General features: G+C 27.6%; 2 protein-coding genes across 4 annotated transcripts; both read left to right on the top strand.

Moving 5' to 3' along the window:
- Positions 1–6,731: 6,731 nt before the first annotated feature.
- Positions 6,732–8,325, top strand: LOC109817369 (steroid 5-alpha-reductase DET2). The gene is made up of 2 exons (XM_020382603.3): positions 6,732–7,102; positions 7,658–8,325. Exons 1-2 carry the CDS (start codon positions 6,773–6,775, stop codon positions 8,126–8,128), a joined length of 801 nt encoding a protein of 266 aa, XP_020238192.2. The 5' UTR covers positions 6,732–6,772; the 3' UTR covers positions 8,129–8,325.
- Positions 8,326–17,795: 9,470 nt separating this feature from the next.
- Positions 17,796–22,182, top strand: LOC109817370 (uncharacterized). 3 transcript variants are annotated; one of them, XM_029275213.2, is made up of 3 exons: positions 17,796–18,179; positions 19,043–19,449; positions 21,815–22,182. In XM_029275213.2, exons 1-3 carry the CDS (start codon positions 17,853–17,855, stop codon positions 21,834–21,836), a joined length of 756 nt encoding a protein of 251 aa, XP_029131046.1. In that variant the 5' UTR covers positions 17,796–17,852; the 3' UTR covers positions 21,837–22,182. The 3 variants fall into 3 exon arrangements, with proteins under 3 accessions (XP_029131046.1, XP_082933136.1, XP_020238193.1); XM_083077010.1 differs by having other exon boundaries at positions 21,758–22,182; XM_020382604.3 differs by lacking the exon at positions 21,815–22,182 and having other exon boundaries at positions 19,043–19,615.
- The last annotated feature ends 5,456 nt before the right edge of the window (positions 22,183–27,638 follow it).

Raw genomic sequence — 27,638 nt, 5'->3', positions numbered from 1 at the left:
ATTAGTCTAATTTTTTAAAAAAAAGATTCAATTAAAAAGATTATTATTTAATTTTCTTTTATAGCATTATGTTTCTCATTTTTTAATACATCATTATATATTAATTATCTATTTTAAATTATATAATTTGTATTATTTTAAAAAAAAACAAATTAATTTTATTGGGAGAGTACTGATTTTTATTTCTTATCATTAATATTTTTATTATTATAAAAATAATATTATATATTTTTATATTTGCTTTCATTTAAAAGAAATATATTTCTAAATTTTTTAAAAAATTTACATTTAGCGACCGATTTTAATTTGGTCGCTAAAATTATTATAAATAATAATATTTTTATTTTTTTAGCCACCGATTTTAATTTGGTCGCTAAAATTATTATAAATAGTACTATTTTTATTTTTTTAGCGACCGATTTTAATTAGGTCCCTAAAATTATTATAAATAATAATATTTTTATTTTTTTAGCGATCCATTTTAATTTGGTCGCTAAAATTATTATAAATAATAATACTTTTATTTTTTTAGCGACCGATTTTAATTTGGTCGGTAAAATTATTATAAATAATAATATTTTATTTTTTTAGCGACCGATTTTAATTTAGTCACTAAAATTATTATAAATAATAATTTTTTTTTATTTTTTTAGCGACCAATTTTAGTTTGGTCGCTAAAATTATTATAAATAATAATATTTTATTTTTTAGCGACCGATTTTAGTTTAGTCGCTAAAATTTTTATAAATAATAATATTTTTTTAGCGAGCAATTTTAATTTGGTCGCTAAAATTATTATAAATAATGATATTTTTTATTTTTTTAGCGATCGAAACCGTTCTGTCGCTATTTTAATCAACAATTATTATTTTAGCGACTAATTTAGCGATCGATTATTTGCCACTAAAAAATCGGTCACTAAATTGGTTGCTAAATAAAATTTGCAACTAAATCAAATTCGGTCACTAAATATGTCGCTATTAGTGACGAAAAAAAATCGGTCGCTAATTTTGGTGGCTAAATTGACTTTTTTTTGTAGTGAATTTTGACTCTTCATTCCAATGAAAAATCGGATCCAAAATCGGACCATCACATAGAGATCGTACTTTAAAAAACTCTTCTTTAAAATGTTTATATGATTGAGAGAAGATTCACAATTATATAAACATATAAACATTTTAAAGAAGAGTTTTTAAAAATATAATACTAAGAAACATCTCACTCTGGCTCACAGTGTAGAAATATACGCCGGATAGCCAAACACAAACAAAACAGGTATAACGTAGATAAATTAATAATAACATCACATCTCACTCATCCAAGACATAAACCATCACTTTATCATATAACATTAAAAATGCATAAGTATGGACACAGACTACATATTATCATGCATGTGGCGCCAGTAAAACATCACATGACATATTGTCGCTAGCAATACACGAAGAGTAGTCTAGGAGTACATGCTGAGTCACACCCTCTACGCACTCTCACTAGAAGCACATCCCACGCACACAATGGGCGAGACTGGTCGGGACTTCCAAACCTAGCTATCTCCAAGGACTAATCCCCAAAACTTTTACACTAGGGGGCCTTCCCTGGCAGTGTATTCCATATCATACCCTTAAAAATATTTATGCAAATGATGCATGTCAATCAAGACTCTATGCATTCTCATATAATATTGTTATGTCTCATTATCATATCACATCATCATGTCTCATTATCACTTTTCACATCATCTCATCATATTCACATAGTCTCTACAGAGCACTCAAAATCATATCAAAACTTGTCTATTGTCAAAAATAAACACATATTTATACGTCTCATTCAACAAGAAATACAGTAGAACAATCAGAAAGCAAAATAGAAAATATTCATATTTTGTCTGTTTCTCACAGGGTTCCCACAGGAACCCACAGAGCACTCTAGATTATGCAATAAACATTTAAAACAATACAATTAACTCATACAATTACCTTTTCAAACCATCTCCTCTTACAATCACCAATGCATTCCCTTAGGATTTCCCATAAGAACCCATAGAGATCTCAGATCATACAATTAATTACATATAAGAAAACAATAGGTGAAATAGATACAATTGAGGAAAATCCCTCAAACATGAGCATATAAAAAAAATACAACAAACACAGTATTGGGAGTCAATTCCACTACCCAACAAATATTCCCACACCCAAAGCGAGGTTTCTCACTCCCCCCTTACCTCAATAAGTAGGAGCTGAAACTAAAACCAGATCTTGTTGGTCTGTTCCTCTGGGTCCCCCTTGGTTTTCACAGAATATAGAAGAAAAGAGGTCAAAAGTGAAAAAATATGTTTTTGGAGTGCCAAAACGTTCTATTTATAAGCGTCAGATGTGGCCAGAACGGCCCGTTTCAAATCCGGAATGGTCCGTTCTTGACTCATGCGTCATACGTAAATTTCACATCTAGAACGGCCTGTTCCAAAACTAGAATAATCCGTTCTAAAATTACATATTACCTACAACAGCCATGTTTGGAACGGCCCGTTCTCAAAGTGAAACGGCCTGTTTTGGAATCGCGTATTACTCATAAAATCATGTGTTGGAACGACCCATTCGAGTCTATGGTTTAAAGGCCATTTTAGTAGTTGGGAACAGTCCGTTCTAGTTTGGGAACAACCTGTTCTAGGCTACTAAAAAAATCAAAATATTATCAAAAATAATTTTCATAAATATTTATTATTAAAATACTCATAAATATTAAAAACCTTTAAAACATTCTATAAAATCCATTAAAATATCTATAAGAAGGTAACCTCCATAAATAAATAAAAACAATAATTAACTATTATACTAGTAAAAAATTTAAAATGTTACACAACTAGCTCGGGGCCACGTTGATTTTCCTTAGAAATTCGCATTCAAAAGAAGTAAAAGGAACCAATACACCTAAATCTCTAAACATGCATTGATACATATATATGCAGGGAGACGATGTTGGGACTTTATAAAATACCCGTTCATTAGGGGAACAGAGTTCAATGGCAATATGCTCTAAAAAGTGGGGAAGGCAAAATCTCAGTTTATGCTGCAAAATACTCGCCTCCATCGCATTTTTGACCTTACTCACATACTTTCCAACATCACCCCTAACCCATTCGTATCTAGTTACAAGGATTTTGGGATGGGAATCTTTCTTGTTATTCCCACCCCTCTTATGGATATTTACCTCCTTCCCACTAGTATCAGACGTCTTCCCCTTTCCCTTATCAACCTCTTTCTTATTTCTATCTATTAGCTTCGCCTTATCTAAAAGCAGGAAATGATGAAGCAGTTAAGCCAGGTAATGTTTACAGTCAATACCTGTGAAATAAGTAAGATTTTGCAACGGGCCGATTCCGAATGCTTCAAACTTTGATCGAAACCCTCTAAGTTCCGATAATGGTCGAAATCGGAGTAGCACACAGGGAAGCCTTTGAAAAGGTGGAAATTTTACTAGTAAAGGTTAACGCGGAGCCTTTACACCTATATATAGGCATTCGAATGACACCTTACCAAAGCCTTTTTAAAGCCCTCAAATGTTATGTCCTATTATTGAAGGGCCCTGTGCAGTTAATTTTATTGAAACGCAGTCCATTTCATTAAACGTTGCGACTCATTTAATGCTATGCACATCAAAAGACTCATGGTAATGATAAGCACCGCATCTCTTCGCATTTCCCCACGCATTAAGAGCCGTTGGATCTTTAAAAAATGTTTTTCTTTCGCTTTATAACTTTTCAGGATTAGATCCATTTATAATTTTCACCTCTATCACTCTTACATCATTCAGAGTTTGGGAGAGTTATGTACCAACCTAGTTCACTAGATGACCAAGTTGAACCTACAGCTCGACCCTCCAAAGCGAGAGCAAAGGATGAGCATCTCGGAATGAAAAATCAAATTTAACTTATGACATCGAGCATGGACCTCAGCACACTTATGAAATCGTATTTACACCTTGATATGGAGATGACCAACTTAACCGTTTCTAACTTACCAAAAAGTAACGACTATGCGGTTACATAAAAAAATAACTGACAATAACGAGAAATGGGTAAGTAATTATATAGGAATGAACAATATTGAGAGAAAGACTAACTTGATTGTCGGAGTCCTTTTTACAAATACATCAGAGACGTTGAAGAGAATGAAGACCAACTTTAAAGACCAAGATCAAAGAGATGAACAAGGAAGCTGACTTATCCTGGTAAGAACATATATCATAAACATTTAAATATAATTATGTATAATAATCATTTAAACATTATTTCTTGATAACTAAGAAGATTAAAACAAATCTTTAGAACCTAATCCATAGGTTATGTTAGTCTAATCATTATTTAATTAGGTTTTATACAATAAATATAAACATAGAATCATTTAGTTTTTTTATTTCTTTTTAACTATATTTTTATCATTTTTTTAATACATCAATAATGTTGTATTATCTATTTTAATATTATAAATTTGTATTATTTATTATTTATATAATATACATCCTAATATTATATTATTACTATTTTTTTTTCATCTAATAAAAGTAAATATTATTATTTAATATGTTTCTATCTGATAAATATAATTATACAATATAAAATAATAATATATTAAATAATATATATATATATACTAATATTATATTATCTTTATTTGTTATTTTTTTACAATGTTTCTATATTTTATAAAAATATATTAAATGATAAATTATATAGTTAATTTACTAAAATGTATTATTTTTATTAAATAAATTTATTATTTTTAATTTTAATTCATTAAGACTAGATAAGCTTATGAGTTATAATGTTATATATAATATATTATTTAAATTATAATTACTAAAGTTAGTAGTTTGATAATTTAAATAGTATTTTTTTTAAAGTGAAAGTCGTAATAAGTTCTAAATTTTAGAAGGTCATTTTTTAATTTTTTAAATAAATCCTTTTTTTTTCATGTTAATGCTATGTTAGTAGAATGTATTATCTCTACGATGTCACGTTATCATTATGTGAATTATTAGGTCATCACTAAAGTGATACCTCTTAAGCCTGTGTTAAGATTAATAACATATCACAATTTAATTGATAAAAAGAACTAAAATTGTGTGATTTTAAAAATTTAGGAGCCAAAATTATGTAAATAAAAAATAAAAAATAAATAAAAAGGAAAGACCAATATTATCGGTTGGTAATTATAAAGGAACCACAATACAATTAAACCTTGATATTATTAACACTTCAAACTCTACTGCAATAACGTAATCAACAAAAAGCTCATTCAAAATTAAATAAATATAATATTGATAAGATTTTATACAATTATTTTTGTCTAGAATTTCATTCCATAATTAATTATAATTAATTTATAAGTAAACTGTTATTAATGTATTTATGAAATAAAATTAATTACAATTAATAAATTTTATTTATGGAATGAAAGTCCAACATTAACAACTTTAATTTCATGAATTTATTTATTTTCATTAATTGTAATAATAATAGTTATTTATAACTCTTATTATTACAATTAATAACAAGAGTTATTATAACTCTATAACTCTTATTATTAATTACTAGTGAAAAAAAAATACTTCACCTTATTAATGAATATGAAATTTACAAAATGGTTATGGAATATGCAGTTTATTTTTAATAAATAATAATTTTTATTTACAACCAAATTTTTTATTTAAATTAAAAAAATAAAATTATCAAACTATCCTATATTAAAAGAAAAAAGTGTGCAGTTACCATAATAATAAAAGGTAAAAGTGTTCTAAGAATTGTATATGCAAAAATAATTAATCACCTTTATATATTGGTATAAATATATAATCTCAATAATTTATTAATTTTATTTAAGTTGAAAATAATAATAATAATAATAATAATAATAATAAAATCTTATTACTACTTCCAACTTAAATAAAATATTACTAATTGTAATTAATTTCATTTTTTAAATATATTAATAATATTTTATTTATAAATTAATTACAATTAATTATTGAATGAAATTATAGACAATAATAATTATACAAAATTTGGTCAATATCCATTATATTTATTTAATTTTAAATAAATTTTATTGATTAATTTGTTGCAATAAATTCTGAAGCATTAATATTCTCAACTATCACTATCTTAATTATTAATATTATTTTGTAGTTTTGTTGATAAAAAAAATCAGAGATAAATATATAAATAAATATATATATATATATATATATATATAACTCTATTATTACTTTTAATTTTAATTTTTAAAATAAGAAAAACTATTGTAAATCTTATTATTAATTTTGACGTAAATCTTGTTTATAAATTCATTTCATAATTAATTGCAACTAATTTTATATAAAATTGTATTATTAATATATTTATAATATCCTTTTATATAGTAAAAAAAATGGACTGAATTGTCCTCCAATTCGGGCCAACTTTTTTTTAGAGAAAAAATTATTCAACATTAAGAATTTTATAAAATAAGATTAATGTATTTATAATTCTTTTATACAGAATTACCTACTAATTTAGATTGATTTTTTTTTAGAGAAAAAGTTGTTACAACGTTAAGAAATTTACATAATAAAATACATAAATACTTATATAAATAAATAGCTAGATCTATTTTATTTTTTTTTTCCATGAACAACTAGATGTGGACCCCACCACTACTATTATAACAAAAATATGGGGTTATATAGGTGCAGTCACCATGTGTTTTCTTTGGCTCGAGAAAGCACCATGGTGATGATGTCTGTGTTGTTGAGCTTCATTTTTCCAGCCTCAGCGTCTCTGGTGATTAGGGGCATGTCAGTGATAAGTTTGGTGTCAGTTGGCAATGCTTTCTTATCCGAAATAAGAGGAAAACATATGAACTATTCAAAGTTTTGGAATGCGAATTCCACTGAAAAGATGCAGATGAAGTTGTCAAGTAAAGTTGGCATGCTTCTGTCTTACACTCCTGCTTTTCTTGTTTGTCTTGCATCTTTCTGGATCTTTCCTCATGAAGGGTTCAGATCCACCCTCCTTCAATCTGCTCTTACTCTCCATTTCTTCAAGAGGCTCTTTGAGGTAAGTATCACTTGCCTTCTCACATTCTACCATAAACACAAAAGATACCCATTAGGTTAATGACGAAATATTAAAGACACTAGTATAACTTTTTCCATGATTAGTAGTTATGTTTAGTAGAGTTTAGTTCAATTATTTTTTTTCATCTGTTACACTCAAATCGAAATCTTGTTTAAGGGTAATTAGAGTCTGGTTAGATAAAGACTTTGAAGAGTTTTCTATTAAAAAAAATTCTTAATTTTTAATAGGGAAACTCTCAAATATAATTTTAAATATGAATTGTTACAAGATTTCTATCAAATACCGACTATAAAAGAATCAAAATTGTGTATTGACTTTAGAAATAATTGATTTTTGTTTTGTTAACACTAAATAACTCTTTAGAGTTTATTTAGATACAAATTTAGAAGTATTTTTTAGCGTATTTCTATTAAAAATATTTTTTTTAATTTTTAATAGAAAGATCTTAAACATTTTTAAGGTGGACTCAATCAGACTCTTACTATTGTTCTTTTATTGAATTTCAGCTGAATTAAGCATGTCGTTCATGTGTAGGTTCTGTTTATTCACAAATACAGTGGGGGCATGGCACTGGACACTACAATCACCATCAGTCTGAATTATTTCATATCAACTTCACTCATGATCTATGATCAAAACCTAACACAAGGGCTCCCAGAACCACCAATTAATCTGGTGTATCCTGGCATTGTTTTGTTTGTGGTTGGCATCAGTGGCAACTTGTACCACCACTACCTTCTATCCAAATTAAGAGGAAAGGGTGAAAAGGAGTACAAGATTCCAAGGGGAGGCTGCTTTGAACTTGTCATATGCCCCCACTACCTTTTTGAGATTATTGGCTTTTTGGGGGTTTCCTTCATATCTCAGACGTTTTATCCATTCTCTTTCACTCTAGGCTCAACTATCTACTTGATGGGTAGGAGTTATGCAACCAGGAAATGGTATCTTTCTAAGTTTGAAGATTTTCCTAAGCATGTTAAGGCTGTCATCCCGTTTGTCTTCTAGTTGGATAGGAACAACTAATTTATTTTAGGTATAGATAGGTGTGCTACATTGTCTTTATTGGTGTTGAATAATATGTATCTTTTGATATATTTTTTCTTAGGAAAATGAAGTAGAGTTAGATGTGTCATATGTTTTAAATGATTTTCGATCATTAGATGTATCAGTTAAATTTAAACATGGAGATTGTTCGTATTTAATTTACATTTTTGTCATTATTTTTTTTTAGTTTTATAAAAAAAAGAAAATTGTTAACCATGTGCAAGGTTTTCTCTATGGGGCCACAGTATTTTTGGGGTTTGGTAAGGTGATGCAGCCCGTACGTGGATCTCTGCATGCTGCCTCCGCCTCCGGACAAAATCAGTTTTGTCTATTGATTTTTTTAAAAAAATTATTTAATTAACTCATCAAAATAATCTTTCCTAACATGTTAAACATTGTTTCAATTCACAAATATGAATCACCAAGTATAAGAAGAAAAAAAAAAGTAAAGTCATCACCATTATCATGTGGTAAAGAAACTATTTGAAAATTCTCACTCTCGTTCCGACAAGCAGCAGCATTGGGGATTCAACGCTCACTTCCCTCAAAGAGATCAACCATATGAGGTAGGGTTCAAAAAATTATATTAATGTTTTTTTATTTAAATATTATTTTAATTCCTCCAATTTAAAATAAATTTATTTTTGATTTTTTAAATTTAAAATTAATCTTCATAATCCTGTAATTCCATTTTGTAAGATAATTTATCAAATGCTATCACATAAGATTTATTTATTGGTGGTATTCCTATTAATAAAAATATCATATTAAATTCAACTTTTGTATAATTATTTCAATCTATCACTTTCATATATATTATTGTTGATTTAATTGATTAAAATAAGATTTTTAAAAATTATAAGATTTAAAAATAACAGTTTTAAATTTAAAGACTAGAAACAAATTTATTCTAGATAAAAACACATTTAAACCATTTTTTTTTTGAGTTGGAGGCTATTTTCGTAATTAACACAACCAACATTCATATAAATCAAATTTACAATTTTAGAATTTTATTTGGAAACGTTAAGTACATATTAAAATATTATTGTTTTTCTTATTTATACTGCCTCACCCATGAGGCACATGTGAAGATGGTTCATGGTAGAAGCTCTATTTTTCTTATTATATATATTCTTCTTAAGGTTAGTTTAGACTTTTTCATTTGTCGTCATTACATATTCTATATTGTCGGTTTTATACTCATTTGCAATGGACAACTCATTTTCTCTTCATGAACTCTCTTCTTACTCTTCTTTTTCCTTCTATATTTCCATTAATTGTTAACAATCTTTGGATCTCTCCATTTTTTTAATGTCAATTTTTTCCATTTCATAAATTTTTGAAAAAATAATTAAACTTTTGGAAAAATAATTAAAGTGAAGATGATACACACTTTAGGGAGAGTGATATCTATACTCTCAATTTTAGAAATGAAAAAAATGGAGAGGATATGTATATATAGAGATAGGAATCTACTTATTTCAAGAATAAATTTTGGTAAATTTATTTCATTCAATAACTTATATTTTATATCAAATTTTAATGATTCAATAGTTAAATTAAATTTTTTTAATATATAGATCAAGTCTACAATTTTTTTAATAATTTAAAATTATATAATACTCAATTTTTTTAATTTAAAAAATTGATACATACGTTAAGAATTTTATATTTAACATTTGGATAATTGAAATTTTATGTAAAACATGAGTTATTGAGTGAAAATGAGTTATTGAGTGGGATAAGTGTATCAAAACTTACTTTTGAAATATGTGTGTGTGACATTGTAAATATATTTACATTTACATATAATTAACTTAAATATATATATATATATATATATATATATATAAAATTTTAATGAGAGATATTGATAATTTAAATTATATTTTGTAATTATTAAATTTTTCTCTCATAAAGGAAATCAATCATTAACATTATTCATTAAAAAATAGATTTGTGAGTATTTAAAGTTATCGGTAACAATAAAAAAAAATGATGAATACAAATATGAGATGATGTTTATATTTTTTTTATAATCATATTATATGTATGAGGTATTTATCAATCAATAATCTCTCCTCTCAAACCAAATTTTTCATTAAAAAATTTAAATCCGAAATTTTATTTAAATAATCTAGACTTTACTTAGAAAATGAAAATTATAAGATTTAGTTGATTATCGTTGTCTTTGGTTTTCATCTCCTTACTTTTTAGCCTAAGTTGTAAAATAAATAAATAAGTTTCGCCTTTTCTTGTATCTAATTTTTAAATCTGCTCTACGTTAGTTTACTGAAAATCATTATGTTAATATACTTTATGTGCGTGTATTACATAATGTATGTCATAAAAATAAAAATATTTTTTTAGTGAAGAGGATACATTAAAATATTTAACAACAAAGGATCTTTTCGATATTTAGAAGTTACAAACTTGCCATGTGAAATAATAAGAATTTATATCATAAATTTGTTGATGGAACTACTTGGAGAAGATTGATGTTTCTTCAAGTTGAACTATGCTAAGTCCCTTCTTCTCTTGAGATTTTTCACGTCAATGGAAGGTTTGGATGAGTTCAAGCTTCAAAAGCTTGAAGATACTTTCCAAGGTGGTTTAGTTTCTCTTGAAGGAGAGAAACTTGAGGAACCAAGCACAAAAGAGAAGTTCCTTTGTGAGGCTTTAAGGAGAAGGAGATTCTCCACAAAATTGGACTCTTGAAATGAGAGAGAATTTCTGAATTCTAAGTCTCATAAATGTCAAAAGTCATATTCCGTGGAGAACTCTCTCTTAGTTCTCTCTCAAAAGTTCTTCACCTAGAAGTTTGGTTCCTTAAGCTTCTTCACTTCTTCAAGAGTTAACCGAACCTCTCTTTGGTGCTTCTCCTCCATTGGAGTTTTCTTCAAGGAGCTTCCGCCATTTTCAAGTGTTCAACCTCAAGGAACAAGGTCATTGGACGGTGAATTTCTTGAAGAACAACAATCCTCTTCAAGTTCCTTCCATCATTTGTTAATCAATATTCAATTAATAATGGTGATATAAACACGTATATTTATAATTTTTTATTTATTGATTATCACAACTGTTTATTCTCCAAATATTGCTTCTTTCTTTTGTTGGGTGTGTGTTAAGAATCTTATACAAAGTAAAATATGAAGTTCAATATAGTACTTAAACATCAAAGTTCTCTCACTTAATTGACTAATTTTTTTTGGTTTTGTTTTTCTCATATATCCAAATCTTAAAAAAAAATAGCGCTTTCGTTGAGAGTTGAGCTACGAAAAAATTTACCTATATGCTAGATTAAGATGTAAACCAAAAACGGTTATGTGAGTAAAGCTGTCAAAGAGAAAAGGAATGTTAATAGAGTGAAAGTCATTGTGGACATCAACCTTTAAAGGGGAAAGGTAAACTCACATTGAGGAGAATATAAAGTTTAATGTAGTTACTACAAGAAATATTATGTGCAATCACATAAAAAATATTATTATAAGTACAATATATGCAAATATATATCTATTTGACATTTAATTATATATAATTTTAATGTTGATTTTGAATGAGATTTAATAACATATTTTATGTGTCATATAATCTGTACTTACACTTTTTTAACAATATACTAACATATATTGTATGTATTTATTATGTAGATAAAAATAATTTTTAACAACATGTATTGTATCACTATAAAAATGTGTATGTCCCATCATTCTTCATTTTTTGTCCCAAATTCAAAACTCTCCATATTGTGCCAAATTCAAAACTCTCCATAACATGATTCTTTCGCAAATTGAGATCATTTTGTTTAGGAATGAAAAAAAAAAATCATATATACTCACAAATTTGTGGATAAAATTCATTTTAGATTTTCAATGGATGGTTAAATAGATATTCGTTTAATAATAAGATAGAAACAGATAATAAAGTATTCAAATTTGTAAGCATCTACATTTTAAAAATATTATATAAAGATATTTAATTTAATTAATTTTTACTATAAACATATTTTAGTACAAATATATATTATTAAATTGATTTTTAATATAAAATTATATATTTTAAAATTATTTTATTTTATTTTATTTCTCACATATTTATTTAAAACTTTATATTTTAACAAAATTTCACAAATACCATTGAGTTCCCAAGAATATATAAGAAATTGATAAATATCCGAATACTCATATTAAACAGTTGATAATGTGAGACTACTACCTACACCAATATTACCTTTATTTTCTCCGCCTATCATCATTCCTAGTTTTTCTTCATATGGTAATGTTGAATTTGGGTTTATGTGCTTAATATTAATGGGTATGAGTGCCGGAAAATGTGCTTCTTTGTGATTAATAGCATTAGTTAAGCTTGCTATTTGATTTCATGAATTGTTCTCAATTTTGGATATGATATTGGATACTTTTCTTTCCTGTATTGATCAATGAGAAATCAAGAGAACATTTTGTTAAATACTTCAAAAAAAAAAATCTTGAAAGACAAAATTTATTTTAAAAAGTATTTTATGATAAATAAATAAAAAAAACATTTGGATAACTAACTTAATTAAGATCTTATCAAATAAGCTTATGTAGGGATGATAACGTGGGTAGAAATAGGTGAATTAACACGCCAACTCACCTATTTTTGATAGGTTGAATTGTATAAATAAATCTACCAATCCGTCCTGCTTAACAAGCGAGTTCAACCTGTCAACTTAATGGGTCAACTATTCAATCCACTTTGTTTTATTTTATATAAAAGATAAATTTGTAGTGAATTTATATTAGATTAATGTTTTAATTTTATAATTTAACTCCTCTTTCTATGTAATTATTCTTATTTTATATGAAATAAAAATATATTATTTTGATTATATATTTTTTACTAGTACATTTCCATATATAGTGTCTTTTTTAATAGAAATATATATTATTTTGAGTCTTTACATAAAAAATATAATCACTCTAATAAATTTTATAAATAATAATAAAACTATAGGTTGAAGTGGTAATGTATGTTAAAATATTTTAATTAAGATTTTCTTAAAAAAAAATTAGATAGATTGTAGGTGGGTCAACTTGTCAACCTATCATTTTTAACCCACTAACTAACTAAAGTGGGTCAACCTGTCAACCCACTACTAAGTAGAGTGAGTTACATTTTTCAACTCGTTTTCTTTGATGGGCAACTCGTCTAACTTCGTTTCTTTGATGGGTCAATCTGCTCACTCCACATTAGGTGAGTTGACCTACTTTGTCAAGAGAGAGGGAGATTGATTATAAAGGGATTAGAAGGGGCTGGGGTACACAAGATTTGCCAACCAAGAGATATGGAAATTGTTGTGCAATTGTGCCTAAACTTTGAAAAATTTTGGGACCCAACATGTTTTTTCTTCCTTTGGTAAGGGATTTAAAAGGGGAACACTAGAATTTTTGTATTGGGGTCCGATTTCAAGTGAATTGTTACGTGGATCTAGGGTTTATTGGAGAAGGAGAAATAACGGGTAGTTGGGTTAAGTTGTATAACATTGGGCCAGTGGTGCAACTCGAAAGAAACAAAATAAAGGGAGAGATCATAACTCTGTTGGGCTTGTGCGATGTGGACTATATAAGTTTTGTTAGTAAATTAGAATCCAATCATATTCATAATAAATACATTCACTTTTATTATAAATAAATAATTTTTATTAATAGACTCTTAATTAAAAAATTAATAAATTTAAAAATGTTCCTATATTTCATGTAACTTTCTTATTTATAAAATCATGGATAGTATTTCTTTTTTTTTTCTTTTCTTTTATCTTCTCAATTTCATTTTATTTTTGTCATTTTCTTTCTTTTTAATCAATCACTTGTGACATTTTTTTTATTACTCTTTTTAATTACGTTAGAATTTGAATTTATACTTACTTAATTTTAAAAACTAATTCATAACATGAAAATGAACACTTTTAATAGATCCCAATATTAAAAGATTAGTTTTTTTATTTTTTTATTTTAGGGATACATTAGTTGATTAAAAGAGTTTGGACTAATTTATCTTCAAAAATAACTCAATAAGGGTAGTCCCTTATTTTTTTTTCTCCATTTTCTCTTCTTCTCATAGATATCAAACATGTGACACCCTTTATCCCATATGCATAAAAATCAAATAAATATAATGCTAATTTTCTCAATAAACTAAAATTCAATGTAGAAGTATCACATTATATGAAACTCAACATTTAACAAACTAAACCTGGAAGCAATTGCAAGAAATTAAAACTTGGTATTAAAGAAACTCCAACTAATAAGTCTAAACTCTTAATGCAAATACTAGAAGAAACGATTTCCTAACTATTACCACAATCTCACATTTTATCAAAGTATTCCAATAGAAGACTTAAACTTCTCCTCCAACATTATCAAATTCACCTGCACATATACAACAAAAAAAAACACCAAAAGAAAAAGGGAGTAAAAAAAATTTCACTTCGATTACTAGTGTAGAAAATGGTCAGGTAGCTACAAACATACATAACAATAATTATACATTTAAAACAACAACAATTATCATTAATCACATTTATAATGCTCAATAACCAAAGCATGCTAGTTAAGATATAACAAGGTTTATACCACACATCTCAACATTTATCCAATTCATAAGTCAAAAACAATGAGTATGTTATGATCATGCAATGGACAAAACTTTCCTAAAACTATATGCATGTGGTGCCAATAAAATCACTTTATCACAGCCTGAAGACATGAATAGGCTAGGAGAACATGCTAGGTCAAGCAATTACAACACTCTCTGCTAGGAGAAAATACATCAATGGTGCATTAGAACAAATATGTCACACAAGTTTCATCCCATTCATACAAGCGAATGAAACTAAGACTCCCAAACCCAATTGTCCCTAAGGTCATGAATCTCCAAGCTTTTACACAAGGAAGGTCTTCCTTGACAGCGTATTTCACATCGTACCTATCACAAAAAACATAATGCACATGAGACATATCACACAAACTTTATGCATGTGCACACTAATGACATTCACAATTCACACACACACATATATGGTTTCACATCACATTAATCGCATCTCTGTTAGGCTAATCATCTAGAATTTTCACACTACTAAGTTAAACTTAGACTTAGTCACAATATCACTTGCATTTTTATCAATTGTCACATATCTCAAGACTTCATATTAACATACCACACATTCTCACTATTCTACAATACACCCTTAAACACACATTTTTCACTTACAAATGATAATTAGTTCACATGGTCTACCTATCAAAGTCATTCACATTCCTTAAGCAAGTAAAAACATTTCAGTTTTAAGCATAAGGTAGCGCTCGACGTGGGTTACCTTGCACCTGGCATAGTTGAGGCTAAGAGCCTCTAGATGAATCAGGCCCGACATGGTTTATCCTCTACCCAACGAATTAATAATAAGGAGCCCCTAGAGCTCTTGCACCCGACATGACCAAGGTCATGCCAGGTGACAACAATGTCGCAAGCATAAAGGACACTTTGTTGCCTTCGCACTTAGTGGCCCAATGTGGTGTCCAACGTGGTACCAGTAGAATCTCATTCTACATAATTTAAGAATCACTATCACTTAAGTCTCACAACTTACACAAATTCATGTTAAACAAAGGGTATCTATAGTCCAATTAATTCATTCTATTCTAAGGGTTCTCTATTCATAATTGTTTCTATAATAATTTGCTTTGTATTAGTCCTTAAGGTTCTCCATAAACCATAGGCACTCACAGATTTACAAATATAGACAATTCTACAAATTAAAAGCATAATTACAATTTACTAACGCATTCATAATACAAGGGAATTCACAAACAATAAAATTTATGAACAAAAATAATATCATAGATCATAAGCACAATTATATCATAACAATACAATTAAAAGGCAAGGGAAGACAAATTCAATGTACAAAAACATTCAATTTTTTGGTTTAATCCATCATACATTCAAACACAAACAATGGGATTGAGGCTCAATCCCACTAACCTATAGATAACCCACACCCGGAGTGAGTTTCTCACTCCCCTTTACCTCGATGAACACCAAACGTCAGATGAGGATCTTTGAAATCATCTCCAACTGCCTTTGGTTCTCTTTCCTCAATGAGAAGTAAGAAGATGAAAACCCCCAAAAGTTGAGCTTTTACTGTGAAACACTTTTCTTTCACTCCAAACCTTTTTTGCACGATCCAACCCTTGAAAACAAATAATCATGTTCTATAAGCCTAATCTAATAGTGAATGAATATATAGTTGTAATTTGAAAATCGTTGTTTGGTGGATATTCAAACCAAACAATCAATTTTCTCTCTTCTCTTTTCTTACGTGTTTTGTTATTGTTCTCTTTCAATGATGAGTCACTCTCTCATCTTTAGGGCATAAGAATATGTGTTAATCATGAGAGGCAGCCCAAGACTACTAATTTATAAATAGGAAACACTAAACCCTAACCCTTGCATAACCCATCAATAAAAGTCTGTTAACCACAACTAATTTCTCCTCTCTTTAAAAGATAATTCATAATAATTAATTAATTTCAAAATGTTCCTTTTAGATAAGAAAATAAAATATTCTCAATTACCCTCCACCTAAATCTTATCTATTCCGATTAGATAATTATTTAAAATCTTTATTAATTAAATGCATTACTCTTTATATAAATTTTTTCAATTAATTAAAACCATAATATATAATTAAAATAAGTTAAAAAATACAAAATATATATTTATCTCTAATAATTAATAATACAAATAAATTCACATACCTTTTCTTAATTAACAAAAACACTCGTAGTTATTTAGAAAGCATTTAACATCTTTATAAAATCTATTTAATTAATTAATTAAAATATATTTTTTAAATAATTTTAAGAAATTTAAGATGTTACAAAATAAGTGTCGTGACTGAAACATCAACTCTAACATGAACATCAAACACGACAAAGACATAGATACTAAAATACGATCAATATCCAAAATGTAAGACATAGAGATAATATATATATATATATATATATATATATATATATATATATATATATATATATATATATATGTTTTACAAATTTTATTTGAAAATAACTTTTAGAAAATGAACCACATTTCTTAAAATTTAAAACAAGTACCTTACAACAGATTAAAAAATGTTACGAACCTTATAATATTTATAAATAAATTATCTTTCTATTTTTTTTTAAAAAAATAGAAGTGTTAGATTAATGTTTAATTAAAAAAAATATTAATTCACTCCCTTAACTTATGTTTAAGTCGTGTTAAAAAGTGTTAAAAATATATAATAAAGATATTTGATAAAAAAATAATTTTTAATTGTGATAAAATGAAAAACTGTTAGACTATTCTCTTAATTTGTATATAAATCATGTAAAAAAAAGAAGTATCAAAGATATATCCGAGAGGAATTCAATAAATAAATAAAAAATTTAATTATGATGCAATTGAGAAGTGTCACATGCATATGTAAGAAGTGCTTTGTAAAAACGTGTTGGAGTCATTATGTAGATGTGGATCCCACTACATAATTATCTTTAACAGAGGATCAAAATCCGATTATATAAGTATCACCATGATGCGTGTTTTTGGCCAGGTTGGAGAAACAGGGTCATAAGAGAGGATAGCAAACAGCAACATGGTGATGTCTGTGTTGTTGAACTTCATGTTCCCACCGCCAGCTTCATTGGTGGTTTCGGGCATGACAGTGATAAGCTTCATGATACTGATGAATGCTTTCTTGTCCGAAGTAAGAGGGAAGCATTTGAACTATTCAAAGTTTTGGAATGCTAATCCCTCTGGACAAAGGCAGATAAAGTTGTCAAGTAAAACTGGCATGCTTCTCTTGTATACTCCTGCTTTTCTAGCAGCTCTTGCATCCTTCTGGATCTATCCTCATGAAGGTGTCAGGTCCACTGTCCTTAAATCTGCTGTTACTCTGCATTACTTCAAAAGGGACTTTGAGGCAAGTAAAATAACACTTGTTTATGATAAAGCTAGTCTTTACATTATAATTTTCTATTAATTAGAAAAATATATCTACTAGGTTTAGAATTAAGAATCAGTGAGATTATATATATGGAAGAAATAATTAAGGCTTCTCTCCTTATCTCCTATTTCATTTTCATTCTATAACTCTCTTATATTTTTCATCCCTCTACTTAATATACCTATTTTCAATCTGTCTTTCTTTTTTTTTTTCTTCCTGTTTTTACCCTCATACAACTTATTTCTGGGTGGACTTCTTGGCTATAAGTATTTTGCAATAATCAATCCATTGGGTTATGGTGAAATAAATATTAGGAGAATTTTTACTACAAAATTGTTCTTTTTTCGTTTTTGTAATAATTTTTCATTTTTTGTTTCCATTCATTTGTAAAATCCATCTTGATATTTTGTTAGGAATTAGGATGATGAATTTTAGAATTTAGCAAGGTTCTAAAAGTTGATCCACTGCAACGATAAGCTTTTTGTTGTCTGCACAACTACAATTGTAACAATATTAGTGTCTATATTTCTTCACAATATCAGAGATTTGGACAAAATTGTAATCACAAATTAAAACCTTGGAATTTAATAACTTGCAACAGGGTTTTATTATATAATTAATTAATAGCAAAGAACAAAGTTTAATTTAAATTGTGATCATACTTTCTGGTCCTTGATATTGCGGGAAATTACAAATGCAATTGATGTGGTCTGATGCAGTCCACGATCATGGGATGATGATACTGTTCTTGTTTTGTCAACATTAAACAACCCATAGTGTCATACTCTTGTTCTTCTATTGAGTTTCATCTCAAATAAGAATGTTGTTAATGTGTATAGGTTCTATTTATTCACAAATATAGTGGGGGCATGCTTCTTGACTCTGCAATCCTCATCACTCTGAGTTATTTCCAATCAGCTGCAATGATGACCTATGCTCAACACCTAACACAAGGGCTTCCAGAACCACCAATCAATCTATTCTACCCTGGCACTGTGTTGTTTCTAGTTGGCATCATTGGAAACTTGTACCACCACTACCTTCTTTCCAAATTAAGGGGAAAGGGTGAAAAGGAATACAAGATTCCAAAGGGTGGCATGTTTGAGCTTGTGATATGTCCCCACTACCTTTTTGAGATTATGGTGTTTTGGGGGATGTCCTTAATTTCTCAGACACTATATTCATTCACTTTTGCTGTGGGCACTACTTTCTACTTGCTTGGGAGGAGTTACTCAACTAGGAAATGGTATGTTTCTAAGTTTGAAGATTTTCCTAAGCATGTTAAGGCTGTCATACCATTTGTCTTCTAATGTTGTAATGAATATCTAATTTTACTTGAAGTGTGCTAGTTTGTGTTTATTGGAATTGTAAAACCCCAATGTCAAAATTTGGGTGATTTGGTTGAAGCTTGATTCTACTTTGCACTCTTTGTAAACTTTAATTTTTTGACGAATTTTGTTCATATGTAAATTATGTTTTTCAAAACTTGACACAAATCATCATAGACTCAAAATTTGCAAACACAAGATAAGAAAATTATTTATAGACAAAATTTGTCAAAATAAAAAAATTGGAAACACAAAATATAATTAAACCTTTAACCAATTAATTTTGTAACAGTGTTTACAAATGGTTATGATGCTTGTGTCTCTTGGGCAACATTAGTAGGTATATTGACAATTTTAATTTTCTAATATTTTATAGCAAGATTAATTAATTTGACTGATCTTGTTTTTATAGCTTCAAATGTGATCAAGTGGATATTGCATCTTTAACTTTCAGTTCTATATAAAAAGCTGCAAATATAAGATGACATGATGATATCTATCACGCCTTACGATATATGCCTCTATCATTCTTCTCTCTCTTCTATTATGGAAAATGATAAATATATTATATTGTTAACTTTGATTAAACAAAGAGATGAAGTTGGGAAAGAAACATGGAAAAAGACGCAGATCAATTGATGTATAAAAATATTATAGAATGACTCAAATCATGTACTTGCCTTTTTTAATAGCTCCTTTTACACTCAATTGTTTGTTATATAATATAATAGAAGATAATCACTTATATGCTATTAGTCTAAAATTATTTTATACGGATAACCAATTATATTTTTTTACTAATATTATATCAATTATTTATTTAATAAAATAAAAACAAAATAAAATAATTTAAAAAATATGATTGGTTGTTAGTGTAAAAAATTTTACACTAATAATATGTGTATAGAAAATTAACTTATATAATATAACCATTATGCCCCAGGAGTTAGAAGTTTAGACCAATTTTATTTTTTATTTTTTATATTTTATATATGTTGTTAGGTTGGAATCAATTAACTTTAGTTGTTTTTTTTATAATTTAGTTTGAATGAAATGATTTCTTTAAGTTCGATGTTAGATTCAAATTTTATGCATTAAAAGTAATTGAGAAAATAAACTTTGTTAAAAGTAGACAGTCATATTTTTTGAAAAAAATTAAATATTCATAAAATTGATAAATAATTTATTTTTATTATAAAAAAGAGGATAACTCATTCTTATTAAGTTGACTCTTATAATAATAAAATAATATTTCTAATTACGATTATATGAACAAATTAAAAATATAATATTGATCTTTGATTAAAAGGTTTATCTTTTTCCTTTTTTCATCTTTCATGATATGAGGATGAAAAAATTAGCTCATATCAATTTGTTTTGATCTAGAATAATACGTTCACGAGTTTAATTTTATTTTATTATTGAGAAATTAAAGAAGACTTTAATCACCAAATTTGATTCTGACATAAAAATTTTATAAATATATTTTTTATAAATAACATAGTTAACATTTGTACAAATAAAAATTTTATAAATATTTTTTTATAAATAAAATAATTAATATTTGTACAAATTAACTTAGCCATTATTTGATAATTTTTTATTCAGATATTATTATTCTATATTTCTTTTTTGCAAATATCATAATTAACATTGTTTAAATTAAGCTAGTCATTATTTGATAAGGAGAATGTTGTATTCTCCGAAAAATGGAGGCTGAGAAATTGTCCGAACATTAAAAAAATTATTATTTTTTAATAAATTTATTATAAAATAATAATTTTATAATAAATTTATTAAAAAAATAATAATTTTTAAACGTTCGGAATGTTTTTCGGCCTCTGATTTCGGAGGCCATAACATTACTCATTTGATAATCGTTTATTCAGATATCATTGCTCTTCCCGAATCCCAATTATGACTTGGAAGGAAGGGTTGAAGTTGTCAAAAGATCTGATGAAAGACATGTTTGAATTGAAATACGATATATAAAGTATGATTTCATAGAGATTTTTTTTTTTCTGTTAGAGGGTTTATTACAACTCAAAAATAAGTTTTAGTTTGATTATTTCTTAGTTAACAATTTTACAAGAACTAGATGCAACTACAGTATAGATTCGTAAGGTTCTCTCTATTGATTTATACTACTAGCTTGTAGCTGATTGTAAGTGAAGTCTCGTTTATAAAGTTGTAATTATATTTTCTTTGTTTGATTAAAAAAACTAGATTTGTATCATATGCGCGGTTAGAAACTGGTAATTTTTTTTTGGTTCGTCCCTGTAGTATCCATCGCCGTCAGCAGTGACTAATTTCCTCGCTACGTTGGAGGCATTTCAAAGGGTGGGATAGCTGGCCCCAAGATTTAACACGGCTGCATACACAAGGCAAGATTCGAACTCCTGACCTTGCTTAAGTGTGGATCAACCCCTACCGCTGAACCACACGCTTGGGGTTTAAAAACTGGTAATTTAATGTTGTTTTTCCTAATTTTTAGGTTTAATAAATTCATGCACATGTGCTCACTGCCCAGGGAATCTAATTAGGTTTTTAGTTTTTTTCTTTGTATAGTTGCTTTGTTGCTTTTTCTTTTCAAATGTACTGGAGAAAAGAAAATAGAGGAAATGTATATATAATTTTGTTTATAAGAGTAACAGCTTATCTTGATTTAATTATTAAAAATTACGGTGTGTAAAATTTAATATCTACATGTCAATTTCATGATGAATTGGTTTTTTTTTTAATTTAATCATTAAACCTGTTAATTTCTTGATAATTTATTAATTTAGTTCTTAAATTTGTTAATTTCATTATAAATTTAATTTCTAATTTTTGTCAATTTCACATTAAAACTATAATTTATCCTAAATATAATAATTTTATATGTTAAATTATATATAATTAGTAAATAGAGTGTGTGTGCCTGAGTGTATGCACCTGTATGTTTTAAAATAAGAACAATTTTCTCTTTATTTATATATAAACATTCTCTCCTTTTTTTTATTTTTGTCTATATTAAAATAATAATTAACTAACTAAAGTTTCACATATTAGTTTTTAGTTGTTTATTTTGGGATGCTATTTAGATCATTTTTATATAAAAAAAAAACTATAAATATTCTCTCCTTTTCTTCTGAAATGAGAATAAAACTCATCATATTTATTTCTTATGTAGTTTGATTCCATTTTAAGAAGGAAGAATTTTCTTTGTTGGGGGTAATTAAAAATATGGGTGAAATGGGTCTTAGACACCAAAGATTAAGACAAATATCTCAATACTTAAATAGGTTTTACTAAAAAGGTTTTCACATCAATGATTAAAATCATATTCCAGAAGTCAAGGAAATGAGAAAATAAATAGTTTTGCAAAATAAAATATGACTTTTCTTCACAATAAAATAAAATTAAAAAAATGTTTTAATTTTCTTTCTTATTAAATAATTTCTAAAATTATTTTATTTTCATTTTTTCCTTTTATTATCTTCCTAAACTAAACATACTATTTAAAGTTAAAACTCGTGAGAAACGAGGATAGAGTGAAATAAAAGTCGGAGAATATAAAATTGTAAAGCACATTTCGATTTCGTTTTGACACCGACATTTTTGATTTGGATATAAAAAATAAAATAAAATTTGTTCTTGAATCTTTATACTTTTTCAAAGTCAAATTATTTCGTTGAAAAATAAAATCAGACAAAACATCATACATCACATACACACCATGCCAAGCCACGTTCCAAAGCGATGTTACAAGCAAGACCCACGTGTAGTATAAGAAACAAAAACAGAATGTATCTTTATGTCATCTCAATATCTCAAAATTTGGGGCTAATTCACTGGACCAGAACTCTTTTAGGAGTTATTTATTTGTTTAGTTTAATTGCATTGTTTTTAAATTTGTGAATTTTATCCTCATTTTTTTTTTGGTTAGATTTTGCTTTTGAATTTTAAGAATATTACAAATTATATATATATATATATATATATATCATAAAATATAAATGAAATGATAACATAAGCATTAAACTTAATTAATTGTATTTATATCATCAAACTTTTATTAGGTCATCATATTCGATCATGATATTTCATGAATCTTGAGGAAAATAATAAGTTTGGATCCTTATGTATAAATAATATTAAAAAACTTATTATTTGGCATTTTATATTTTATAACATAGTCACTACAATTAGAGATTGGTTTATAATTTATGATATTTAATTTGACATAATATTTTTTATTTTTTTTTACTTAGATAATTATATTAAATTACCAATTCAATATCATCATTTATTTGTATTAGGTTTTAGATTTTATTAGTTAAAATTTTCTACTATATTAGAATTGTTATGATTAAAGAAATTATGAAAATTTTTATAAATAGATTAAAATTCATTAGACATGTACAATTATATATGATAATAATTCGAAGTGACTCTACGAATATAAAAATATAAAAAATGTCATATTTCACAAAATTTAAACAAATATCTACTTCTAAAAATTAAATTATATATATATAAAAATATGAATGACTCGATTATAATTTTTTTAATTTAGAGACCTAATAAATATTTTCAAAAACTTCATAGACCAAACAATGTATTAGACTTTTAATCAAATCAACATTTTTTATTACTTTAAACAAATAACAATGCTAACAAATCTAAAATAGATATACTAATATATTTTTATTCAATTTAATTTTATACAATAACCTATCATAAAATATTATATAAACTTTAAGGACCAAAAGTAATGCATCTTGTAACACCCTAGCAACCCACATATATGGCATGTTTCGTTCTTCTTCCTAACCGATGTGGGACTTCACAATCCACCCCCCTCATGGGAGTCCAGCGCCCTCGCTGGCACACCGGCCCGGGTCCAGGCTCTGATACCAAATGTAACACCCCAGCAACCCGCATGTGGATATTGTCCGCTTTGGCCGCAGCCCTCACGGTTTTGCTTCTGGCAATGGCACGCATGCCACCCCAAAACGCGTCCACACAAGGAAGGTATCCACACCCATATATATGGCATGTTTCGTTCTCCTTCCTAACCGATGTGGGACTTCACAATCCACCCCCCTCATGGGAGTCCAGCGCCCTCGCTGGCACACCGGCCCGGGTCCAGGCTCTGATACCAAATGTAACACCCCAGCAACCCGCATGTGGATATTGTCTGCTTTGGCCGCAGCCCTCACGGTTTTGCTTCTGGCAATGGCACAAATTAAAAGGATAAAAATAAGACAAAAATAAATTGAGAAACTATAATCAAACTTGAAAAATTTTAGAGGATCAAAAATATAATTTACAATTTTATAAATATAATAGATAAAAAAACTAACTATAAAGATAATAAGGCATTATAATTGTACCACTTTATATTTTAAATATAAAAACAAATATATAAAAAAAGATGATAATTTTAATTTCTTAAAAAAATATAAAATAATATAAAAATTATAATACAATTTTTTAGTTTAAAAAAAATGGTCTCTCATTGTTATGGCCCTGAGTGCTTGTCCCTACAATAAGGCTTAGGCCCGACCTTATAGGTTACAAATTCAACCTCCAAATAATTTTGTTTCCCAATTTTCTCTTGTAAATTTTGAGAACATTGTGAATTGTTGTAACAGTCCACTATTGTCACTATGTTTAATGGCTCAACCTATAACAATAGAAAAATAACTAAAATACTTAGGATTAATATATTAATGTCACTTGAATATATGTATTAATAAATATATATATATATATATATATATATATATATAATTCATAACTATGAAATAAGATTCATAAGTGTCAATCAAGCATCACTACCTAAACTTATACAAAGGTAGCCTCTAGCTACATTGTCAATCTCCCATCTAACATGACCCTCAAAATGCCAACTCCACTAGCCTAACCTTGCCTTGCTTACATGAAAATATGATCATCACAGTCTAATCACCAAGAAAACATGCACGAGTAAACTAGATTTCAAAAGCAGCATAATGCAGATATAGAAGTATAACTAAAATAAAATTAACCATCACATGTAAACCAAACAATAAGACACATCATGGTATACAACATATCAACACACCAACATCTTAACATGACATTCATCACCCTTACATAAGTAAGCAATTTACAACATATGATGCATCATATTTTACTACCTCAATGTCATTCAACCATCTAAACAAGCATATGAACAATAAATCACACAATATCATATGCATATACCTCAAGCAATGCGCCATTATACATTCATGTACAAAGATTTCCTACAACATGATAAGTAGTATAAGTGACTTGATCCTACCAAATCTACATGACTTTTTTACACATGTTAAATCAACAACCAAATTGGGATACCAATTCCTAACAATATGGTTTCTTAGATGTCGTCACTTAAATTAGGAAGTCTATTATTTCTATCAAGGTAGAACAATTTGGATATGAGTCTATCACGATATTAGTTTGCAACATTAAGCCCTCTATAGAATTATCCCATCGACTACTCTCGAAATACTATGCCTCTTCGGTACTCAGTTAAAGACTATAAGTCCCTAATCTTGTACTTTACTTAGTTGGTTACTTTATATATGTATGTCTTGACCGTATCTACATACAGATTAACATTGGTCACTTATAGTTGATATGTCTCAAACTGACCCAAATATTGCAACAACTAAGATCCTAAAGGAGACTCAACAATCTACTTCAAGAGATATCATCAACTCATGGAAGGTTTTTCAACAATTGAACTCATAGAGCACCACACCAATATCCACATAATGGGATATCCAACTTTCAAAAATAACCTCTCCTCTAGTCATAAATTAATCAACATGTCTAACTGCCTATAGCATTTTTAGCATCACACCTCAACAATGTATCAACACAACATGCCTAAATATATAAAGCATTCTCGACATCACACCTCAACAATTTTAAACATTTATAAACATATATATATATATATATATATATATATATATATATATATATTATCCCAAATCAATATACATAGAACTAATAACACTTTTTAACATACAACATGCAATATATTCATCTAACTTATCTATGTTGGCCAATTAATCATATAAGCAACAAATTATTATGAGTCAACCTACATTCAACACTATCCACCCTATGTCCGATGCCATTGAGGTAAAGAGTCTTTTGCCTCATCCACACCCAACACCATTCAATCCACATTTGACATGGTTGAGGTAGGGAACCCTTGGGCCCCCACACCTAGTGTGGCTAAGTCCCATGCCTGACCTCAATACAGATAAAGACAATTCTTTCTCCTCACACTCGATGTCACCAATCATATCTCTGATGTGAGTAAAGTAGAGAACCTTTTATTGAAATCATGTTCGACACCATGAAGACGTGTCTGAGGCAACTATGAGTTTTGCACTTAGCAAACCACGAATTTGGCTTCAAGACACCTAAAAAACTAGAAAATTTCAAGCATGCAAAGAACCAAACAACATATATACACCAACAACAACTCATATTCAGCAAGAAACTCAACATGCAATCAAAGATCATCACAAATGATCAAATTCTTCTTTATGAAAATGACTACACCATGTTCAACAACCAAACTTCAAAATCATGCAACTCAACAATATAATTGCAACCATTTAACATCTAAATCATGCAATCAATCCACTAGCAACCAAAGAAGAATGAGAACTTAATAGCTTCTCTAGTATCTTTCTAAGATTTCTTAAAAACTAAACTTATGAAACTCAATTCTTAAAAGAAACATTATATATTTCTCCCTTTAGGATCAAATTGGACCTCTCCCAAAAAAATCAAGAATTCATTAATCCTAAATATCCCTCAACAACACACCTTAGAACATGACAACACATAATTATTGTTAAAAGATAAAAATTAATAAAAATTTAGAGTGTTGCAATTGTACTCCACCTTTAGACTATACTTGATATTATTGTAAATGACTATTTTAATTTTGAATTAACATTCATAAATTTTACATATTAAACAATTTAGTAATAGTAGTAGTAGTAGTAATAGTAATAAATATATTTATTTTATTTAAATAAGTCAACTTATTAGAAAAAAAAACTTTTTA

This window comes from Cajanus cajan, chromosome 1 (genome assembly GCF_000230855.2).
Source record: "Cajanus cajan strain Asha chromosome 1, NIPB_CcT2T_4, whole genome shotgun sequence".
NCBI lineage: Eukaryota > Viridiplantae > Streptophyta > Magnoliopsida > Fabales > Fabaceae > Cajanus > Cajanus cajan.
Note: the sequence above shows the minus strand (reverse complement) of the source record. Positions and strands in the feature narration are given on the sequence as shown.